Below are 23,969 nucleotides of genomic sequence, written 5' to 3'. Positions count from 1 at the left end.
ATACTAACATGCTGCCTTTGAATGGGGTGAATTGCCTCTCTCTCCCCTTACAGAGCAGGCACAAATGTACTCAAGCCAGATTCTTCCCTACTCTGGCAGTGGGGGAAAAAACCACACTTCAAGTCCAGATTCACTCCGGTAGCCAGTAACTGGCTCAGATAGGAAGGAAGCTTGCTCTGTTAGAACCCCCTGCTGGTAGGGCCAGCAAGAAAAGTTACACTGTGACTTCCTCCCCATCGCTCCTTACGGTGGCAGTTGTGGTGCCCTGTAGATTATGAAGCCAGATCTGGCAATAGAAAGCTTGAGACTACCACTATTTTTGAAATAAGTATACCTGTCACTGCCCTCTTACTTTATTTAAACACCCTGGTGGTAATCACAACTTGCACTGACAGTCTAGGATCTCACCCTGTACACAGCTACAACCTTTGGCTTTCACAGTCTGAAATGCCTGTTGTGTACATCTCTTCCTTCTCACACCAGCTACCTTTGGTAGGGATGGTACAACTACAGTTTCTGATGATTTATTTGGCTATTGAGCCAAGTAGCTTAATCCTACTAATTTAATGAAGGGACTGATGCAGGAAGACATGTATAGCTGACAGCTGTGCCCCTTAAGCATTATAGCTTTCTATATAGCACACATGCTCCATTTAACTCAAGATGATATTCTGTTGCTCTAGTAACATAAGAATTACCATACATCAGAACAGAGGTCCATCTAGTCAAATAACCACTACCACATGTTCAAAGGAAATTGCAAGCAACTTAGTTCCAGTCTTCATAACACCTGTCAATTAGGGGTTGCCCTATATGCTGAAGCAAGAGGGTCTGTGTCCTTTACAAACTTGTTTTTAAATAATCCCAGGGCTGTTCTTAGCTATATACATGTCCAGTCCATTTTTGACTCTTGTTAAGTTCTTGACCTAAATTTTGGGGGCAGATAATCCACCTGTAGATGTGTTGTGAGACACTAGACTACACAGTGTGGGTCCTCAGGTTTGTGGACTCTGGGGAGCTGAAGTTAGGAAACCTTTAACTTCGACTTCCAGGCTGTTGAGCCATATTGCAATATTCAAATCTTATGAGATGAATGGGAATGTTCTAAATCACTGGCAAGGTGTCTTTTTTCCCCTTAAGTCTTGAATAGTAATGGGCCCTTATTCCTCAACATGTGGGATTGAAGGTACCTGTCATGCCTTCTTTTATATAGAGCCACCACTAAGCAGAGCCTTGCCAAACATGCAAATTGATGGTGACCCCCCCACCCCCCAAAAAGAGAGTTTACTCACTCAGATACAATGTGTGACAACATGGTGCCTGTGTTCATCTGAGCAGGGCACTGGAAGGAACAGATGTGGAAACTCAATTACAGAACATTTTACTATAAAAGGATCACTTTATTTGCACACACAATCTCTTTAATCAAAGACAATCCTGCATGCAGAGTAAGTAGCCTGTGGGTTTGGGTCTATACCACTCATAGCCAAAGGCTGTATATGCAGTGTTTACACTTACATATTCCCTGTATCTTTCTTAAAGAAAGTGAGGCACTGTGCAGGCTTTAGAGGAATTTTCATGTACATCTAAAAAGTGTCAATTTTTCAGCATCTTCTTTACTCAGGAAGAAAACTACTACTGAATCAGTGTTTGATCATTCTATTTCCTTCTGAATCCTCAGTGAATAACAAATCATAGGATGACTCAGGCTCACTTAAATTCACGGCTGTAGTAGCTAAAGGAGTTCTGTCCCGTACCCCTGAAGAATAAACCTTAAAGCAGCCTACAGCGGGTGGGCTAGGCACTCTATGGACAAAGTTGGTTTTGTCCTGTAGATACTTTTTCTGCAAAGGCGATCTGACGCTCTCATAGAAGTGCTGGTGAGAAATGACTCTGTATCCCTCTGAATCCTGGGTAAACAACTGTGTGGTAGGACTACTGTTACTGGCCCCCTGCTCTTCTGCTGAACCAGCCATATTGTGACAGTTTCTTGTCCAAAAGCCAGCAAAATTTTGACTACTGTCTCTCAAAAGCTCTTCTTTAGTTGTTTGCCCCTGGGATAGAGGACAATTGGTCTGCTGGCCTTCATTACCCTTGGGAGCAGGACATACATTCTCAAGCTCTAAGAAATCCATAAAAGAAATTCCACGAGGGGGCAGGTTTTTGCATCTCCTCCTACCTTGCTTCATCAGGTGTTTAGGTTTGAGACCCACTCTAGTTCTCCCCCTCTCGTGGCACAAATGGCCCTCTTTCTCACCTATACAGTAACTCTCTCTCTTCCTTGAAATTCTCTCATTTGCTACAGAAATTCTTCCAGTGAATGAGTCAGCTGAATTCCTGTGAGCTAGAACCCTATTTCCCTCTGAATCCTGGGTGAAGTTTATGGAGAGAGAGTCTTCTGTCTCATCAGCCGAGGTCCTTGCAAGGGCTGTGCACTTACTCCTGCTGTTAGACTGTGCTTGTGGGAAGGTATAGTTCAGCAGGGGAATGTTCAAGCCTTGTGTGTTTTGTACAGGTGGCTGGCTACACTCCTGAATGTTGTCCTCCTGAGGGCTCAAGATTGGTGCCTGGGCTTCCTCTAACTTAGCAGCCTCAGAGTTCTTCATAGAGGAGGCAGCCAAGAAATCCGAGTCCTTTCCTTTATTTGACATAAGGGGATATGTCTTTAAGTTTTCTTCATCATCCTTTTCATCTGGAAAAAAACAATGTATTTGAATAAGACAACACAGCTGATATGCAAACTCTTCAAACTCAAGATTAGTGACCACACAATTATGCCTCTCCTATGCTTGATTTAGACAACTCTTCACTATCCCCATCCCCCATTTAATTACCGGTAATTTGAATACAACCAGACTCTCCCCTGTTTCACGACATCCTAATAGCTCTACCACCTTGTAGAAATTAGTGAGATGGCTGGTCCAATATATGAAGATGACAGTCAAGCAAGTTCTGCCTCCCATGAGGGAGAAGTGAAATTACATCTGAGCAGTTCCAAGCTCCCCTTGGTGCTCTGTCTCTTCTTCAGGCCTCCCCCAAAGAGTCAAATTCCAACTTCAGTAAAGCCATTCCACCTACCTTCAGTTCCCCATACACTTTCAATAGGATGTGCCTTTTAAGTTATGTAATGCCTCTGCTTTCCACCCCTAAGGTGGCTGCAATGATTTTGATGACACTGTATATTTGTGAAGTGCTTTACTGATGAACAGTGCAATAGAAATTAAGATTCTAATAAATCTTCCTCTGATACAAAGTGGTCTGGTTGCTGTTTAGTGATTAACTACTGGAAGATGCTTCACTTCTTTATAAATTAATGATGCACAAGGAATTGGAAAACTGAACTGTAAAATTTTCCAAACACCTCATCATCTTGAAGGGAGCAAAGAAACCACAGAATAAGTCTTCTGCTTTTGAAACCATGTGAAATAGTGTAATTTCTAAATCCTACTCCAAGATTATAGCTTTTTCTCAATTTCAGAATCAAGAATTAATATTTACACAGCAATAGAAAACTTTGTAGAAATTACTGCAGGGAAGTCTCTAAATCTTGCAATAGGAATCTATAGTGAATGAAAGGATAGTAGCCTTCATACAGTAAACCCAGGGAGCAGGAAATAGCACAAAGCATAAGCAGAGGGTGAATGGCACTACTACAAGCCCTGCCCACTAGAGACAAATAAAATCAGACTCACTCATAGTAGTGTGTGCATGTGTTCAAAAAAATATCATTCAAGATTAGTAGGCTACGCTCCCAAGGCCATTGTTGCGCTCACTCCAACAGCCAGAGCACACAAATGTAAAAGCACTTTTCATCATAAACTGAGTCATGGCTTAGCTCACAGTCAGCATTTCTGAGCTGAAATACTGTGTTAGATAAAATTCAATGACACTAGATGGACCCAGTTGACCAAACCAATTAGAGATGTGTCCACAGTATGGGTACACGCCTTCCCCTACCATCTCCTCTCAGCTTGAAGACTTCAGGGTTAACATGCTACCCTTCCCAACAAAGGTCCTGATCCTGTAGCCCTTCCACAGTACAATGCTCCAGTTTAAATTAATGGGAGTTTTGCACAAACAGTGCATTGTAGCATCAGTTCCAAATTTATAAAAACACATAGGATGAATTGGGCACCTAATTCTTTTAGGTTAATCCCAGGCTTTAACATTTGTAAGGAATGCAATCCGACAAACGTAGGAACAGAGATTGGTCAATCTTTCTAGCGTACTCTGAGGAGGAAGACTACCCAGCCAGCAGGCCATAATTTTTAGCCAGGTTCTGTGAATATTAACCTGATCCTGAATAAGTAACATGATGTAGCATGATACAATAACATTTCACTCTAACTTCACCATATTAAAAAGTTTCGTGTGTATGTATGTGCAAAAATTGTTCTACAGTACCTGTTGGTTGAATGCTGAAGAACGAAGAGATGGTAGTTTGCCTGGTGTATGGCTGGGAAAGTCTTGTCTGAGTAAAATTAACTGAAATGTGACTATTATAGTTCCTCTCAAGAAGTGGATTTGGCATGTTTGAAGTTGGCTTGGATACAAGAGTCTGGGTGGGGAGAGAAGTGCTAGAGTGAATTTAACTTGTTAACAGTGACATAACTCCCCTCTCCTTGTTCCCTTTATCTCCTCTCATCTACAGTTGAACCACACTGCTTGAACAACCCTCTTTCCCCAAAAAGCCACATTTCCTACCTCTTCACCTTTAAATCCTTCCTTGTTTCTTTGCACTGCTAGTCTCTGTTAGGATACTCCCCACTTGCACATCTGAGACAATTCAATGGCTCATTTAAAAAAGAAAAGGTGGTGGTGGTGGGGGAAGAGGTAAAAATGCTCTTGGCTTCTCCCTCTGCCAATCTCTCTTGTTCCCATGCTATATCTCCTCATGTCAGCCCTCTAACTTGGATTGTAATCTCCTGAGGGCAGAGAACATTGTGTACTAGGTTTGTAAAGAGCTGTACAAAGCTATGGCATCACAAATAGTATAGATTTATTACCTGTATTTTGCGCTTCTTTAACTTTGCAGTGTCCAGCCAGATGCCACAAGTCTCGGACTGCTCAGCAGTGCTTCTTTTTCTTACACATTTCATGGCTGATCCTTTTTCTGTATACAAATAATGAGGGACCCGCTGCAGCCTGAAATAAGAAGGCAGCTAGAGCATCACCAGCAGTGTCCTTGTATATACTCTGTGCGAGGACAGGAACAATTTCCAGTGCAGTAGTGGGAGAGTGGGCAACAGGGATATGAAACTGACTCACTGTGAGACATTGGGCAAGTTATTTCATCCTGTGCATCTCATTTACCAAGGGATAAGTTGGTAACTGCTTGGAAAGCCCTTTGAGATCTACTGTGTAAGTGCCAAATAATAATTATGATGATGATGTGCTTTGTAACTGGCTGCTTGTAAAAACTCTTGCTGCTTCTCTTTCACACAGTTCTTAGCACAGCTGGATTTATAATTGCTGGAAACACTTGAGGCTATGGCTTCACTGCAGAATTAATAGGCGTTCTCTACACAGGAGTTAGCCTAGCTTGAGTGAGAATGGCCACATGGTGGGTATGTATATATTGCAATAACTGGGATGTACCCAAGCTAGCTTTCATCAAGCTAGCTCAGGTCCCAGAGCAGCAAAACCATACTGCTTTTGCTTCACTGTTCCAGGACCCAAACTACCTAGTTCAGGTATGTCTGCTCAAGCTGCAGTCACACTCCATACCTTGTGAAGTAGCACAGAAGCTGCATGTCTGTACTTGTGCTGCATGCACTGTTGTGTTTTAACAGGGCCAGCGTGAATGGTCAATAGCTGATCTGCAGGGAGGTGAGACAAGGGGCTATGGCCCAGGGCAATGTGAGAGAAAGGGGCATAGGAAGGCCAATAAAGCTCCATCCACAGCTTTTTAATGACCTGAAAATCAAAAAGGAATCCTACAAAAAGTGGAACATGGACAAATTGCCACGGTGGAGTATGAAAAAATAGCACAAGCATGTAGGGACAAAATCAGAAAGGGGAAGGCACAAAAGGAGTTACATGTGCCAGGGGAAATATATTAGGAGCACGAGAAAGCTGAAGGAAAGTGTAGGTCCTCAACTTAGTGGGAAAAGAGAGCAAATAACTGATGACATCAAGAAAGCTGAAATGTTTTAATGCCTATTTTGCTTCAGTCTTCACTGGAAAGGTTAAGGGTGAGCAGATACTCAACACAATTAATATTAACAACAAGGGGGAAGGACCATAAGCCAAAATAGGGAAAGAACAGGTTTAAGAATATTATATAAAGTCATATGTATTCAAGTCGACAGGGCCTGCTGAAATTCATCCTATGGTTCTTAAGAAACTAGATGAAGCAATCTCAGAACCGTTAGCAGTTATCTTTGAGAACTCATGGAGGATAGTTAAGGTCCCAGAAGACTGAAGAAGGGCAAAACAATCAATTTGTAAGTACCTAGAGGATAACAGTTATAAGGACTAGCCAGCATGGCTTTGTCAGGAAAAAATGCCAAACCAACCTAATTACCTTCTTTGACAGGTTTACTAGCCTAGTGGATGGGGGGAAGCTTTAGAGGAGAAGTATCTTGATTTTAATAAGGTTTTTGACACCATCTCACATGACATTTTGATAAGCAAACTAGGGAAATGCAGTCTATATGTAATTACTATAAGGTGGGTGCACAACTGGTTGAAAGACCACGTGCACCATGGTTTTCAATGGTTCACTGTCAAACGGGGAGGACGAATCTCATGAGATCCCTCAGGGGTCAGTCCTGGGTCTAGTAATATTCAAGGTTTTCATTAACAACTTGGAAAATTGAGTAGAGAGCATGCTTATAAATGCTGCAGATGACATCAAGTTGGGAGATGTTGCAAGTACTTTGGAGGACAGGATTAGAATTCAAAAGGACCTTGACAAAGTGGAGAAGTGATTGAATTCAACAAGATGAAATTCAATAGATAAGTGCAATGTATTTTATGTAGAAAGGAAAAATCAAATGTCCAATTACAAAAGGGGCAATAAGTGACCAGGGTCACAGTACTGCTGAAAGGGAGGCCGGAGGTTACGTGGAAGACATAGGCAGTAACTGTCCCACTCTATGCGGCGCTAGAGTACTGGACCCAAGTCTGGGAACTGCACCATAGGAAAGATGGGGACAAACTGAAGTGAGTCCAGAGGAGCACAACACACACAATAAAAGGTTTAGAAACATGACCTATGAGGAAAGGTTTAAAAAAAAACTGGGCACATTTAGGCTTCAGCCTGAGGAGGGACAGGATAGCAGCCGTCACATCTGGGAAGGGCCCTTATAGAGACCGATTGCTCTCCGCACCCTGTGAAGGTAGGACAAGGAGTAACAGACTTGCCCAGCAGCAAGGGAGATCCAGGTGAGCTGGTGGGAAGGCTCTCGAACTCCCAGGACAGATGCTAAGGGAGGTGGGGGACTCCCCATCACTGCAGATGTTCAAGAACAGGCTGGATGAGCCCCTTGCATGGTCTGCCCCGAGAGCCCACTGCCGCTTGCTCCCAGCCCCCCTTCCTGAGCCCCCAGCCCTCTCCCAACTCTCTTCACCCCCATCCCCTCTACCCCATCCCTCCTGAGCCCCCTGCTGAGCCCCCAGCCTCCCAACCACCTCACCCCCAGCCCTTCCTGAACCCCCTGCTGAGCCCCCAGCCTCCCAACCACCTCACCCCCAGCCCTTCCTGAACCCCCTGCTGAGCCCCCAGCCTCCCAACCACCTCACCCCCCCCTTCCTGAGCCCCCTGCTGAGCCCCCAGCCTCCCAACCACCTCACCCCCAGCCCTTCCTGAACCCCCTGCTGAGCCCCCAGCCTCCCAACCACCTCACCCCCAGCCCTTCCTGAACCCCCTGCTGAGCCCCCAACCACCTCACCCCCACCTCTTCCTGAACCCCCTGCTGAGCCCCCAGCCTCCCAACCACCTCACCCCCAGCCCTTGCTGAGCCCCCAGCCTCCCAACCACCTCACCCCCACCCCTTGCTGAGCCCCCTGCTGAGCCCCCAGCCTCCCAACCACCTCACGCGCGTTCCTTGCTGAGCCCCGTGCCTCCCAACCACCTCACCCCCACCCCTTCCTGAACCCCCTGCTGAGCCCCCAGCCTCCCAACCACCTCACCCCCAGCCCTTGCTGAGCCCCCTGCCTCCCAACCACCTCACCCCCACCCCTTCCTGAACCCCCTGCTGAGCCCCCAGCCTCCCTTGCTCCCAGCCCTTCCTGAACCCCCTTTCCCCCGCATCATTGCTCCCCCCAGCCCCTGCTGAGCCCCCAGCCTCCCTTGCTCTCCCATCCGCTCCTCATCCCCAGCCTCCCAAGCCGCCTCGCCCCCGGCTCCAAGCCCAGGGCGCCTCCCCGGCTCCGTGGGGCTCTGAACGGCAGCGAGCGTCCCCGCAAACACCCCTCGCGGGGGCCCCGACTGCTCCTCGCCCCGCACCGGCTCTCACCCGGCCGCGACAGGCCGCTCCCGCCCCAGGGGCCCGCGAGCCAGCGCGCACCGCTGCCAACGAACTCTCCCGCCGAGCAACCCGCCCCCCTTCCCGCCTCTTCCCCACAACCGGCACGGGGGGCGGGGCTGGCCGGGAGAGGGGCCAATCACGGCGGCCGGCTCTGCCCCGCCCCTGCCCCGCGCGGCCGCAGCTGGGGGCGGGGTTAGGCTCGGCTCTCCGCGCGCGCCCGGCGCCTCGGTCCCTAATTGGCCGCTGCGGAGCGAGGCGTCCCCGGGACCTTCCCCGTTGTGGCGGCGTCCAAGGGACCCCGCCCCCAGTGGCCGAGAGATGCGTAGTCAGTAATCATGCGGGGCGGGGTGTATCTCAGGCCGCATGTGTTTGTACAGCGCCTAGCACCGGGGCTGGACCATGCTTGGGGGGTCCATGCACCCCCGCACTGTGCATAGTCAATAATTCTTTGATGAGGAGGGTGGAGCTCAGAATGGGTGTGTGTGTACAGCACCTAGCACAGAGGGGTCCTGTGCACGCCCACACGATGAGCAGTGACTAATTACAGGGTGGGGCGGCTCTCAGGGCAGCAGTAGCCGGGGGTGCCAGGTCCTGCCCTGGGAGCAGGAGAAGGGGCGGTGGCCCAGGCGGCAGCTGCGCTGCTGCAGTAAGCTCCCAGAGGGCTCAGCCAGGACTGCTGTGCGGGAGGAGGCAGATGGGGAGGCAGGACTGAGCAAGGCGTAGCCTGGGGGCACCAAGGCTCTAGCATGGTAGTGCCCAGCCCCCTCCCCTAAGCATGGCCTGCCACCCCCCACACACACTGTGCTAGGTGCTGTACAAAGACACCCATTCTGCCTGAGTGCCATCCTGCTCCCCCCTCACCATATAATTATTTACTATGCATATGTGGGGGTGCTCAGGCCCCCCACCCCCATGCATGGCCCAGCCTTCCCCTTGTGCTATACCAGGGGTCAGCAACCATTCAGAAGTGGTGTGCTGAGTCTAATTTAAGGTTTTGCGTGCCAGTAATACAGTTTAACGTTTTAAGAAGGTCTCTTTCGCTAAGTCTATAATATATACCTAAACTATTGTTGTATGTAAAGTAAAGAAGGTTTTTAGAATGTTTAAGAAGCTTCATTTAAAATTAAATTAAAATGCAAAGCCCCCCGGACCCGTGGCCAGGACCCGGGCAGTGTGAGTGCCACTGAAAATCAGCTCCCCATAGGGTGCCTACCCGTGCTATACAGACGCTCCTGTACCTCCTGAGCTCCACCCCGTCCCCATCCTAGCATCATTTAGTACTCATAGCATGGTTGTGCACAGGCTCTAAGCATGGCCCAGCCCCGCCTTGTGCTACATGCTGTACAAATGCACTCCTCCTGAGATCTGCCCCCCCCCACACAGTGTCTCATTATTTACTATTAATACTGTGGTAGCCAACAGGACCGCCCCGCCCCCCCGGCCAAGCTTGGCCCAGGACCCCATTGTGCTAGGAGCTGTACAAATAATGGCAGGATTGACTAGAGTTTAGCTGCGCCCACATGGCTGTACTGTGGCACAGCCATCATCATGCCATTGGTGGGGGTACGGGGGGGGGTTTACACCACACACTAGGTTTGCATCTGCTTTTACTCACTCCATTTAACAAAGGTTACGTTTACCCCACGGCAGAGGGTGATGAAGCCCCCACATCTTACTTGTTAAAGCGTTCAGTAAGGCAGATGGTGAGGCACATGCTTTCTGCCTCAGAGTGAATTTCTCTTCTGCAGGCTGGGCTAGCTCTTCGACAAATGGCTTCTATTTATTGTTATAAACGGGTAACAGACAAAGCCAAGCCCATCGCTGCATAAAGATGGGAGGGAGGGATTTCTCAATTGCTTTGCAGATTGGGTAAGGGGAGAACATTTGTAAATTAGGAGTTAAAAACTAGCACCCTACGCCTGAAGTGTGTTCCATCAAGGTGGGTCTGTGCTCCTGTGTAACCCAATTATCCTCTACTGTGGGTCCATCATCATGTTCAGGGCAGAAATTTTTTCTTAAAGCTACTTGATTTTTAAAAAGTTTGTCAAAAACATTGCACCTAAAAAAGCAAATAAAGTGAAGTGTAAAGGGGAAGTTTTGTCATATGTTTACGATTAATGGCCTTGAGGTTTTTGTACTCAGCCTATTGCCCAAGAGACCAGATTCTCTAAACAAACACCCAGTACGAATCTGATTAGATCTAATGTAAACCCACTCAGCTGTTGTTTCCACCATTGGATGAAACACAAGTGCTGTTTATCATATGATGCAGCAAATTGGAATCTAACCTGGTAGATTGAGAGAGCGAGACAAGATGGATGAGGCCGTATCTTTTGTTGGACCAATGTGTGTTGGTGAAAGAGACTCGCTTTTGAGCGCCACACAGAGCTCTTCTTCAGGTCTGGGCAAGGTAATCAGCGTGTCTCCCAGTATCTTTCCCATACGTGAACAAGAGCTCTGCAGACCTTAAAAGCGTGTCTCTTTCACCAACAGAATTTGGTCCAACAAAAGATACTACCTCAGGCACCTTGCGTCTCTCATATTCTGGGACCACCAACATGGCTACAACTACACTACAAACATGATAGATCAAGACAATTGCAAAAGAAACAAAGTTGAATTGCACAAGCTTTTTATTTTGTGCTCACCCCATATAACACAGGATCGCCCGAACACCACCTGAGGGATATCCACATAAATGCTATGTGCCGTTACTGGGGCTTTGATTCCAGCCTGTCCTGATTCCCTTATGCTGCTCTGGAGCTGGCACAGCAAAGTAGGGGATCTTTGACAATAGAGTTTGGTCATTTCAACTGATTCCTTTGCCAAACATTATGGCTTGCCAGTTTTCACACCTCCTGAGCATGCCGGATATTACATGTTTGTAATATGGTCAGTGCTGCAGACACTATGGCAGCTGTGACCTTGTGATAACAGAAAAGAACGTCCATGTAGCTGCAGTGATTAAGAACATGGATGAGCTGCCCAACTTGTTCCGGTAACAAAACCTATTTGCCAGACTACTACCACCATCGTACTAGCTGGTGACCGTGCCCCACCTCTTGGGCCTGCAGCCAACCACCTCTATTGCTTTCCCTTCCTTAATAGGCCACCCAGTCCCCACCGTGCTCTAGAGCTGGTGTGATACCAGCGAATGACCCCTGGCCAGATACAGCCAACAATAAAGTGGAGGGTGGGCGGTGGGAAGGCACTGGGACCAGGCACAGAGGCTGAGCCCAACGTTCATCCTGAAGACAGTGAAGCAGTTGGCCACGAGGCAAAGAGCAGCCGATTAGCCAATGGTAACGTTTGCAGTACTAGTATTACTGGCACCCACTAGTGGGAACCACCAAGCTATGCCCCTGGGAGGAGTGGGCTACAGGCATCGTTATAAAGCAACACATACCCCATTGCCCTAAGTCTGTGGAGGCATTTACCCCACTAAAGTCCAAGTCGTCAAGATCATTGTGCATCAACAGGCCGCACGCCATATTTACAACAGCTGCTCAGCCAGCCTCCCTAGCAATCCTGAAGCCTAACCCCATAGTTACCAACCTCTGTTATCCCAAAAACCTGAGCTAAGGGCTGGACCTTGCCCTGCACTCGGGAGGGTAAACTCAGGAGCAGCTGAACTGATCGGGCAGGGGAGGGCTCCAAAGTCAAGGACTCTTCACTGAAAATGTTTTGAGCCCAGCACCTCCCCTCCAGCCGGGGTCCAGACCTAGGGGCTGTTAACAGCAGCACCATGACCCAGCTCAGCGACAGGCTGAACTTGACCCAGTCAATGGGAGTTGCGGGTGTGCAGAATGGCACTGGCTCAGGCCGTTAGGTACCACACAGGGCTTTACAGATAGACACCTAAGACAGCAGAGGCAAGTGGTGCTAGCAAGGCAACTGATCCTCAGTAGTGTAACTCGTCACTGTTATTTTTACTCTTGCCTCCTTCGGGGATTAAACAAACCCCAAAGTTAACATGCAGTTCCTTGGGCCAAGGATGGAATGCGTGCGTAAGAGCAGCAGGAAGGAATGGCCTGCAGTATAAACAATGACGCGCCAGTAACATCTGCTTTGAGACATACCAGTTGGAGCAAGGGGGGCTGAATCCACAGAGCGCTTTGGCAGCAGAAGAGCCTGATCATACACGGAGGCTGCAGATTGGTCAGGACAGGCGAGGCATCATTGCCTCAAAGGACAAGGAGAAGCTTAGTATCCATGGAAGTGTTTAAATGAACATCATGACCTGGGAACGTCACACACCAAAGCTCAGATCCGAATACCCTCAACAAATAGGGGTTGTTTGAAACCTGCATGCACATCTGGGCTTGAATTTTACATGTTCCCCCACCTTTATACCTAGCCCGAATATACCCAAACTAGGGGGCTGTTTGAAATCTGGCTCCTAATTTTCATGGGCCTATTTCCAGTTGCAACAGGCCTGAAGATAAACTGCACAAGCTTTGCTGTGCTGCATTCAGTCCTGCTCCTCCTGGGACTGCTTGGCCCTTCAACACAAAGCAACCAATCCCATGTGCTGCCCCGTCTGCGGCAAGCAGCAAACCTGCTGCAAGTGAGAAGATCTAGTCCCCATCAGAGGAGGCACCGGCCTGCCCGTGGTGCTGCAGCAGGTCTTACGGTGGAAGCTAGGAGCATTAGAGACATTGCTCACACTTGTCAGATCTTGTTCTGCTTGTTGCGCTAACATCTCCTCTGTGGCCGACCAATTAACTCCTACGAGGAGGCGTTCAGCAACACAAACTCTGCTGCCAGCAAGCACATGTGCAACTAAACGAAGATCCAGCTCAGAGGTGTGGCAGCAGGATCAGACCCCCAGGGCTTCTTTCAAAGCCCACCAAGCTATTGTCTACCTCTAGGCATTCCCTTCCCTGAGTCTTTCCAAGGTGAAAAGTAGCCCAAGTGTTTGCAAATTAGTGAAATAATTGTCAAGGAAGCAAAGCTTTTAAATCTGTCAAGGAGTGATCTCTGGTGAAGCACAAATCTTTGCTAACCATTGGTGCTAGGGCCTACCTTTCCCCCCAGACCAGGTAGCCCCAGTCTGGGGACATCAACACAGCTTGGGCTGATAATCCACATTGCCTGATCTAGTCTATTCATATGACACATTAAATATTTTAATAGTTTAAACAAACTAGAGATTGGTCCAAACCAAAGCGCATCCAGACTTTGAGACTGGTCCCTATTCCTGTCACAAGTTGAATCAAAATCCTAGATCCAAACACACCCAAACATTGGAGAAGTTCAGATCCGGATCCTTCCCCATGTTTGGAAGGCACATGGGTGTTAGTTTGTTGCCATTCTAAAATCTTAGGGGCAGCGAAATCCTGGATTCCCCAATAAAGTAAAGATAAACTAAAATTCAAACTACATCCTAAGGCTTTTTGTGTATCAATAGAGGAATAAAATATTTACATTCAGAAAACACCACCTACCAAGAGGACAAGCTTTAAGCAGAACTGAAGTCAACTGGCTCGCTCAAACTCTGTATTGTTCATGCTGGTGTGAAACTCCCTCACTTCAGGATTTTAGGAACAGAGAGGAACCCTTCAAGTGGGTTGTGGGGGACACAGAGCTGGTGAAGCCACTCCTCTCCCACTTGAAAGGAGAGGGGAGAGGCACTGACGCCTGTTAATTATATGATTCTCTAATCATTTTTAACATTTACACAGTGTCTTTCATCTTCAAAGCACTTTACACACATTAAACCGCCATAAGAGTTTGGCATCTGAGCCAGAAAAGTCCATTGGGAGCTGCAAGGGCTCAGCACCTCCCAGGATCAGCTCCTGTCTCCTTGCTTAGGAAAAAGTGGCAGAACAGAAATGCACTGATCAAAACACTTTAAATATGTGGCTTGTGCATCTTAAAGTCAGTTGGTCCGGTGAGCACAGCTATGCTTTTTTACAAAGCTGTCTCATTAGCCATTAGAGCTTGCCGATGAAATCTGTGTAGCTTTAAGAACTATGCATATGGCCAATGCATTTTAAAGCTATTTAAAATACTGTCTACTTGCCAGAACTTGAATTAGGCCCTGAGAGGTCTGTGATTCCTCCTGCAGCCCTAACTACGCAAACCAGATCAGGCAGCTGGATTCTTTAAGTTGCAGTAGGCACCAGCCCCTGGAAATGACAGCGTTCTGACACCACTTTTCAGTGACAGCTCTTAAAAATGGTTTCAGGTGAACCTGCTTTGCTGAATGCTGCTGCCCAGCTTAGACAGGTCAGAACATTTATTTTTTACCATGGTTATTGAAAACCATCTTCAGGAGCAGCCGAAGTAACCAGGTTCCTGAAACCCTTGCAGACTGGACAGAGTGAGAAAGCAATTTCAGGACTTGGTCGATTTCATCACTGTGGACAAGGCCTTAGTCTAGATCAGTGAGGGCAGCAGAGGAAAGAGAAACCGGAGGGAGGAGGGTGGAATGAGCTCAGGTCCTGGCAGGAACTGGAACCAATTTTAGAAGCAAAATTTAAGTCTAGATTCAAATCAGTTGTTTTAAACTTTTCTGTTCACCCCACCTCCCCAGCTGCCCTTCCCCCTCCCAGGCCAGAATCTTGGATCATTTTTACCTCGGCTTTCTTTCTCCTCCATAGCCAAATTCTTGCTAAATCTCAATCACTGCTTCGTCACTAACATCAGCCCTTTTTCATTCTCCTGCACCCCCAGCTGAATCCCCCTGCCTTTGAACACAATCATCTTCGCCTCACTAGTCTGTCCCAAAAACTGCTGCTAAAGTCATCTTCCTGCCCTCCACCACACTCCAGCTGCTTCAGCTCAGCCCCCCTCATCTTGAATCTTTCCCACCTCTTGACACATCGAATCTAGGCTCCTTGTACTCACCAATCTCGCCCCCCACCTATCTCTCACTGCTCGCATGTCCCCTTCCTTCTGCTCCTTTTCTCACCCGCAAATTCACCTCTGCATTCACGCGCCCCCTGTGCCTGGGACACACTCTGGCTATGTTTACAGGAGTGTCTCTCTTTACCACTGTTGCCAATGCTGGTGTAACGACAGTGGTGGCAGCTGTAGTATAGACTGGCCGCCAGTGCTCCTATCACCCAAATCAGGTCTGCAAGACACAGTGGTTAAAACACCAGCGTTTCATTTACAGTAGCACTCACGTTATTGCTACCTGCAATGGAACTGCACCAGTGGTAGCAACAGAAGGAATTTTTAGGGGTACAGGGCCAGTATAGACAAAGCTTCCTTCTTCTCAGAGGCCTCTTTCCTCCTTCAGATCCCACTTAGAAACCCATTTCTTCCAGCTATCCTTCCTGCCTTCTCCTCTTCATCGTTACTGATAACCTCCTCCCCTCTGCTGACAGGGCCTTGTCTTCAGTGTATCTTGTCTTATTTAGATAAGGGCAGGCCACATGGCTTTCGCTGAGTGTAAAGTGCCATGTAAAGTTACTGTGCTATATAAAGTGACCTGAACAGAAAAAAAAATGTTTGTCTTGTCCCCTTGTTTGCTTCTCTGCGACATGTAAAGACAAGCTGGACTTGTTTTTTCTGTCTTAACTTCTGCCCGAGAAATATCAGGAATGTCAGAGCTGGCCACTCCTGGTTTTGCTAGAAGACTCACTGAGGATCTCAGCTGTGCAAGTCATCTCAGCCCGTAGATGCCCGTGTGTCAGGGCAGCCGGATGCATATTTAGCAAAGAGAGCGTTGCTCCCAGCTCTTCATTGAGGCCTTTTAAAGACAGGACCTGAAGTTCTAAGGCAGAAAATAAGCAGAAAAAGAAAATGTTTTAACCCTTATACACACATACACCTTTCCAGGTCTTCTTTATACATCATAAAAAAACCCAAAAGAGCACAAACTCCCAGTATTTTCCCTTTGCAGATCACTTAACAGTAGCACATTTCCAAGCATTCCATCACTCTTTACACTGCAGTCCACAGCCAGATGGGAGAGATCAGGAGCATCCCCTCCACAGCTTTCATTCTCCTTTGCAGTTCAGTTTGCACTTCACTTTGCTGGTCATGTAAGCGGCAGTGAGGAGGCAGCAGGCTACGGTGAAGAAGCACAGGGCAGAGAAATTGTGAGTCTGGTCACCGTGCAGACTGGTGTAAATCTCTCTCCTCGACTCATAGTCCAGAGCCACCGCCTGCACCTGGGCCAGGGTGCACAGCACCAGAAACACGTGGAAGATCTGATGCCCTTGCCCAAAGAGGTGACATTTCCCAGGAAACCATTTCTCTGGATAAGGGTACGAGAAGAAAAAAGCACCGATGAGGAAAAACAGCACCTGGCATTTGTGGTATAAAAGGGCTGGATCCGCCTGCTCGGAGGTCTGAGCTGTATAGAGCCGGTGAATTACTGGGCTAATATCTAGAGCGTACGCCAGGCCCAAGGGCATTTCCTGACACAGCCTGCTCAGATGGCGAGGAAGCTGGTGGTATCTATATTTAGCATAACAGGAACCTGCACAGGATAACCACGCTAGCAAAACAGCCCCCGGCATGTAAAACCCCATGATCCTTGCATGCCAATCTGGCTCGATGGCATAGTAGTAATGCACCAAGGCACTGCTGTACTGGTAAATGGCTACTCCCACATAGTCCATGAAAAAGAAGCTGTAATGCCAGAACTCCGATTTGGCCTGGAGGAGGTGAGCCAAGGTGCTGAAGGTTAGGTAGGTGATAGAAGCAATGACAATGATGAACAGGGGATGGGCATGAGGATCGCTCACAAAATCCACCGTCTGGGAAAGCCGCCAGAACCTCAGCAGCAGGATCAGCGCAGCCACGAGGTGAGTCCAGACGTTGACAGCTTCGTTGTGCTGCTGGAAAAGCGTCAAGAAGTAATACTTCCAGGTCTGGTTGAGGGGTCTGTAGCCGGTGTGAATGTAGGGTTTCCAGAAGACCTTAGGCACATCCGAGGTGCCCACGGTGCAGGGAGGCGAGGGGAACGCCATTTCCAGCAGCCTGGGGACCTGCCAAAGCTGCTGCACGTTAATGAAAAGGCGGGTAAGTTTTTCCGGGACAATGGTTGCCATGACAAGGAGCCCCGTACACTCAATTGCTGCCAAGCAAGCAAACCTTCCTGAAGAGAAGAAAGGAAAATTTAGTTTGGTTTTAAAAGCAGCATTATAGGGGATCAACATGTAGGATTCATTTTTTGTGTGTGTGTTTTTTTGTTAAATCTTAGCAGATCTGCTTATCAGAGAGAATGTTCTCCTGACGTTTACAAGGAATGAAGAATGAAACGTAGCGTGGAGGGGTTTTTTGTTTGGGTTTAAACACTATTATTTGTATTACAGTAGGGCCTAGAGGTCACAAGCACGTTTGACCCCATTGCGCCAGGTGCTGTAGAAATATGTAATGAATGACAGTCCCTGTCCCTAAGAGCTTAGAAAGCAAAAATGGCAAGACATAACAGGAGGAGGAGATAAATGAGTGGGAGGGGGTGAGGAAGATGGGATAATACCTACATATAGTAGGTGGTGCACAATTCTTAGCTAATGATCACAAATCTTCACCTGCTTAGCCAGTAGCGGGTTGTGACGGCCCAAGCCCCAACATCCTGGACAAACTTGTAACTCAATTAGTTACGTTCCACCACCCAACCCCGCCCCTACAAATGGGATTCAGCATCCCCCTTCACTCCCTGTCCTAAATGCTTGCATAGTGAGGCTGTGAGTTGTTAAACAGCTGGTGTGTTCCACCTCAGAGGGGGCTGCATTTTAGAGTTGGTAAAGTGTTCTAAGTCTTAGCTGCTTTTTGCAGCTCTTAATTTTCCATATGGCCTTATAAAAACACTAGTTACAAAACACAAATAGTCCAAACTCATCATTTAGCTTCCCTAACACATTCTGTGGGAGCAGACCGTTATGTAGGTGCAGTCTACTCAGAAACTACTGTCCCTGAGGAGACAAAAACAGACTTCTTGGCTCCTTTTACCGCATTCACTTCATTGGAAGTGTATTAAGAAGACCCTGTTCTAGGCTAGAATGTTTTTTAAAAAATGTGTCTACCCCCAACTCTACTTGCTAAAGCCCTGTTTAAACACAAAGTTCAAACTCCATTCCAGGCCCAGTGCAACTGGGCGCTTTAGATTAACTCTTACATTTCAGACATGAAACCATTGGAACAGCTCAGGATACAGCTACACTGTGGTAAGAAACCCACGGCACCGAGTCTCATAGCCCAGTAGGGTTGCCAACTTTGGTTGGATGAATTCCTGGAGTTTTCATCACATGACATGATATTTAATTAAAGATTAATCTTTAATGCCTGGCAACTCCAGGACAATCCTGGAGGGTTCTTGGGGGTCTCAGAGCCTAGGCTCCAGCCTGAGCCTGAACATCTACACTGCGATTTTATAGCCCTGCAGCCTGAGTCCTGGGAGCCCAAGTCAGCTGACTTGGGCCAGCTTTGGCCATGATGACACGGGTCTTTTGACACAGGGTAAATGTACCCTTAGACAAGGTTGGGGCATTAATTATTATTATTGACCTGCTATCATTACCTCTACATCAAAATAGATACATGGCCCCCCCATGCTGATAGCTGAAGATAAACCACATGCATTCAGACGAAAAGATTGCTTACTGCTCAGCTTCTACACTGCATCCCTTTCCCCCACTGTCTGTCCAGAAGATTATTTAGATTGTAAAATCCTTGAGGCAGGGACTGTTATTCTAGGTTTGTTCAGCAATTAGCACAATGAGATCCAACTCTGTCCAAATATGACAGAACAAGGAGCAATGGTCTCAAGTTGCAGTGGGGGAGGTTAAGGTTGGATATTAGGAAACACTATTTCACTAGGAGGGTGGTGAAGCACTGGAATGGGTTACCTAGGGAGGTGGTGGAATCTCCTTCCTTAGAGGTTTTTAAGGTCAGGCTTGACAAAGCCCTGGCTGGGATGATTTAGTTGGGGGTTGGTCCTGCTCTGAGCAGGGGGTTGGACTAGATACCTCCTGAGGTCTCTTCCAACCTTGATAGTCTATGATTCTAGGATTCTTGGTTGGGCCCACTAGACCCCACTGTGATATTGAAAAAATAAGCTTGGGGACAAAATAATATTTCCTAGTCTTTGCAGCTCTGATTAGTGCGGAAATCACATTGTAGAAAAGAATTCCAGGGTTCGAGACAGAAAACTCTTGGGGAGGCAGCCTCCAAACTCCAAGCCCAAGACGACGAAACCCAAAAGAGTGAAGGCTAAGAGGGCCGCGCCTAAGAAGAAGTGAAATGACGTGAGATACTAGCCATGACCCCCCCCACACACACTGCTCATGCCACCCTCCTCTCCTCCTGATGGGAATCACCAGAATGGAGAGAATGACAATGGTATGTGATCACCAGCTTCTTTCACCCTCCAACTAAACCTCAACAAAAAGAACTGAAACCGTCCTGATCCCTGCTAGGGAAGGCACAGGCAAGAAGGCAGCTGCACACGTGCTTCCTGACTCAAACACATTATGGTCACGTACATTAAGTGATCTTCCACGGTTTGGTAAAAACCTCAAGCCTTGTCTGCACTGAGAATACGTCCTGATTCCAGCCGTCAGTGTAGCTGCACACCAGTGCAAACCCCAGGTGGAGACAAGGAAAGCCACAATTTGCATGGGTGTTGCTTACCCAGCTCTAAGCTATATTGGTGGATGGGTGGTTCAGCAATTGCTGGAATCGGTGCAAATTCCCAGTGAAGCTAAAGCCCCACTTTGCTACTTTTTAGGAGACACTTCTCCAGGATCTACAAGGCACTAGAGAAATATTTATTTGAAGCAGTGGTAGTGCTTGCTAGGCATAAGCAGTCTAAGTATTTGCTTAGGGTCCCCAGCAGCTCAAGGGCTCCCCGATTTAGTATTACACCCAAAGTACCATTCATCTTATTTAATGTGGACTTGTTAACACAAGTGTGTTAGTATGTGTTGTGTTGGTATATATTTTGGTTTGTGGAAACAATGCACTTAGTATTTTTTAGTGGGGGTGGTGAGAAGGGACCCAAAAATATTCCTGTAAGTTAGCATCACCTCTGATTCAGAGCCTGAACAGTAGCAAGGCAATATATCATTCACGCTCTGACCTTCCATGTGGCCAAACAAAACAGAAGATAGGAAACAGATAGCAACTTAAATCAGGCAGCCCCAAGACTGGTTTGAGCAGCGCTAATCTTTCAGTAGTGAACTTCTTACAACATAGTGGGAGCGAAGAAATAATAAGGGCCCTGTATAGTTCCTAGGAAAATACCAGTCTCATTTACACTCTTAATCAAGAATACCTACGTGCCTAACTAGATTGCAGTAGTGCTGCACCAAATACCCAGGTCACCTCCAAGTGTGCCATCGTGCCATAAACTAACTCTCCCACGATGTATCCCTGACGCATACTGAGTAGCACTTACACTGGTAGTCCCATAGAGTGCTACTTAACGTAAAGCTTGCAACATCTGGCCCTCAGTGTTTACATGCTTGTGTATACACATGTAAACATCCTGTTAAAAGCACAAATAAAAGTGGGTTTATTTTAAATGTCAGTCACTATGTGGTTTCTTTTAAACTGGGGCAGGATCGGCAAAACTCACTTCAGTGGCTGGCTTAAACTCAGTGTGCCCTGTAGGGATCAATTTCACTTCCAGTGAATTTTTATCTTATTTCTCAAAGTTCTGAAAAACTTTTATCTGACAGGCAAAAACTGAGCCAAACAGAGCTGTGATTTTTTTGGACTTGGTGCCTAGGATAGTGGGGGAGGCATAGCTCAGTGGTTTGAGCATTGGCCTACTAAACCCAGGGTTGTGAGTTCAATTCTTCAGGGGACCACTTAGGGATCTGGGGCAAATCAGTACTTGGTCCTGCCTAGTGACAGCAAGGGGCTAGACTTGATGACCTTTCAGGGCCTGATCCTGTGAGATAGGTATAGCTCCCAAGGGACAAATTGTGCCAGTGTAAATCCAGCATAGCTCCACTAAAGTCAATGGGCATTCAGCCAAATTACTGAGAGCGAACTCTACCCACCCCATATACCAGGCTCCCATTAGGGGCCTCCAAAAAGCTATGGGGAGTGGGGTTTCTGAGAATTTCCTAATATTAGGAGCTATAGGATTAGGGTCTGCCCAGGGGTAGGCAGTACCAGGGCTCCCCAGCAGTCTCCAGGTACCCCTGAGAGATCTCTAGCTATTGGGGTTTCCACACAGGGTACCCCATTTTCTAGTGCCCTAAGGTTTTAAGTATTGGGGTCCCCTACAGATTCCTATGATGAGGGATGCCCCAGGGTGTGCCCTAAAGTCTCTGGGAGGTTTGCAGTGTTCGGGAGGTACCCAGCACACTGGCTCCCCAAGCAAACAAGGTGCCGGGGTCTCAGAGGTGCCCAGCACAAGGCTACTCCTAGTTCTAAGGGGTCCCCAGTACCGTGCGCTCCTGGCACTGCCCCGAGATCCCAGCCCCGACCACCCCTCCCTAAACAGCTCGGTCCCTCCCTCGCCCCGCTCGGGTACCTGCGAAGCTCGAACTCCCCCGGCCCGTGTCCGATGCTCCGGCCTCTGCCCCGCCCTAGTCCCAGTGGCACCACGGAGAGAGAGGGGGGAGGAAGGAGCTCCCCAGTCCGCCAGGGCCGCTCCTCTGCAGCGGCCGCCTCCCCACGCAGACCCGCCTCATCTGCTTCCCTTCCCCACCCATCTGGCAGGGCCGCCGGCGCCGCTGCAACCCAGGGACCAAGCCGCTGCAGCGAGGCCGCTGCGCCCTCTGGAGGCCGCGGAGACCTGCAGCTGGGGCAGGCGGGCGGGTGAGATGCCCCTGCGGGGGGCGAAGTGGGGCTGCAAAGGGGGGGATGCCAGGCGCTGAGGGTGGCAGCAGAGGGCTGCGGGGAAGAGCCGCCCCCAGCGCTCCCTCTTCCTGCTCGGACACTAATTGCCCTAAGAAATTATTTTAAAACCAGCAGTTTTAATCCCAGCCTCAGGGTGACCCTGACAGGGACTAAATCTGCCTGGATCAGGCATGGGGGATTAGGAGCGTTTCTAGAAGTCAGGCTGGGGAGGGGATTTAAGATCCTTGACCCTTCCCCTCTGCCCATGGCCAGCAGCCCCGTCAGCCTGTATTTTCTCCGTGAAAACGAAGTGACCATTGCATTATTGTTGTCAAACAGGCAGCTTCCAAAATCTAGTGAGGGGCACTTGCCTTCCACATGAACACACACTTCTCCCACCCTCTACAATGGCAACCCCAGTCTGGATCTTTCTCAAAACCTTGGCAATCTCCCACCTTTCCCAGCCCAGCTGACCTATCACATTACAGCCGTGGCTTTTCTGGAACCCAGTATGTTGTGGCAAACTCTTTTCACTGGGTTTTTTAATACTGATTAATTAAAATGCATGACCATTGTCTTTACATGGCAGTCAACATCCAATCACACTAGTGTAGCTTTGGATCAAGATTTAAATAGGCGCAGTCCCAGGGACACCTGCCTTTCTGCACTGGTTCCTCAATAAAATATATCTCTAAGTTAGTGTGAGCCTTAGTGTAGCACTTTCCTGCAAATTCCCTGCTGTTTTCATGGCACAGCGCTATGTGCACCCATGTTACCAGGCACCCCCATCTATAAAACAGGGTCATTAATATCACACAAGTGGGTTATAAAGTTTCACTCTATCAGTAAAAAAAACTTCAGGTGACATAGGAGTTGACAAAGGTTTTGTCTATTGTTTGGTCTTCTGATACTTCGTGGTTTGGTGTCAGTTTTATCAAACAGGAGTCAGGGATCAGTGGAATATCAGACTGTTGTATCTCTGATCTGAATTGTTCCCCAAATGGCTTCTCAGCTCTCCCTATTTCAGACATTTCACCTCGATACCCAACCTGTTTCTGCCATGAAAAACTTTAGCAGGACTATTAACATTTGTCAGTATCTGCGAGATCAGAGTGTTAGAAGTGCCCAGTGCATCTGGGTACCATTAAAAACCATTAATGAAACACAAGACCTTCAAAATAGACTCAGGCATGGAGGATGTGAAAAGTGACCCACAGAGAATCTTTAAAAATCTGGCTTGTGAATCTTTTGCTTCTTAATGATGGATAAACAGATGAGTTTTTGTTTTTTGATTTTGGAAATATCAGAAATGTCAAGTCTGGTCTTCTCTGGTGTTGGCAAAAAAATTATTGGATGCCTCAGAGGATGTGTATTTTACACTGAAACACCTTAACTTACCTTGAAGGGTTGGGAGTGTTCCTTTAACAAAGACATCCTTTCTCCAAAATGTATATTAGTCAAACAGGTTAAATAGTTAAAGAGGTGTTACACTTGAAAAAAATGTTTTAAAGTATGATTAAAAATTCCCTCCCTTCTCATTTGCTCAGCTTTCACTCTCTGGACTTATAATTTCACCAGATCTTCAATCATACTAGATCCACCCAGTGCAAACAGAATCTGGATTTCTATTTCTATTAGGAAAAAACTCCTTCTAGGTTTTCTTTATACATCATAAAGAGGCAAAAGAAGGTACAGCCCCCTTTTCTCCCCCTTCACAAGTCACCTTTAACATCATTT

General features: G+C 47.6%; 2 protein-coding genes across 4 annotated transcripts; both read right to left on the bottom strand.

Annotated features, from left to right (window-relative positions):
* Positions 1 to 1,450: 1,450 nt before the first annotated feature.
* Positions 1,451 to 8,540, bottom strand: LOC123355490 (aurora kinase A and ninein interacting protein). 3 transcript variants are annotated; one of them, XM_044998030.1, is made up of 4 exons: positions 5,007 to 7,485; positions 4,705 to 4,925; positions 4,405 to 4,558; positions 1,451 to 2,692 (listed from the first exon to the last, which is right to left on the bottom strand). In XM_044998030.1, the coding sequence occupies exons 3-4, from the start codon at positions 4,529 to 4,531 to the stop codon at positions 1,644 to 1,646; spliced, it is 1,176 nt and encodes a 391-aa protein (XP_044853965.1). In that variant the 5' UTR covers positions 4,532 to 4,558; positions 4,705 to 4,925; positions 5,007 to 7,485; the 3' UTR covers positions 1,451 to 1,643. The 3 variants fall into 3 exon arrangements, with proteins under 3 accessions (XP_044853965.1, XP_044853963.1, XP_044853964.1); XM_044998028.1 differs by lacking the exon at positions 4,705 to 4,925 and adding an exon at positions 8,463 to 8,540 and having other exon boundaries at positions 1,457 to 2,692; positions 5,007 to 5,145; XM_044998029.1 differs by lacking the exon at positions 4,705 to 4,925 and adding an exon at positions 8,446 to 8,519 and having other exon boundaries at positions 1,457 to 2,692; positions 5,007 to 5,145.
* A 2,579-nt stretch (positions 8,541 to 11,119) lies between these two features.
* PAQR7 (progestin and adipoQ receptor family member 7) lies at positions 11,120 to 22,017 on the bottom strand. Its single transcript, XM_044998031.1, has 2 exons — positions 21,925 to 22,017; positions 11,120 to 17,532 (listed from the first exon to the last, which is right to left on the bottom strand). Exon 2 carries the CDS (start codon positions 17,483 to 17,485, stop codon positions 16,427 to 16,429), a length of 1,059 nt encoding a protein of 352 aa, XP_044853966.1. The 5' UTR covers positions 17,486 to 17,532; positions 21,925 to 22,017; the 3' UTR covers positions 11,120 to 16,426.
* Between the last annotated feature and the right edge of the window lie 1,952 nt (positions 22,018 to 23,969).

This window comes from Mauremys mutica, chromosome 23, assembly GCF_020497125.1.
Source record: "Mauremys mutica isolate MM-2020 ecotype Southern chromosome 23, ASM2049712v1, whole genome shotgun sequence".
NCBI classification, from domain to species: Eukaryota; Metazoa; Chordata; order Testudines; family Geoemydidae; genus Mauremys; species Mauremys mutica.
This window is presented reverse-complemented; position numbering and strand designations above follow the sequence as displayed.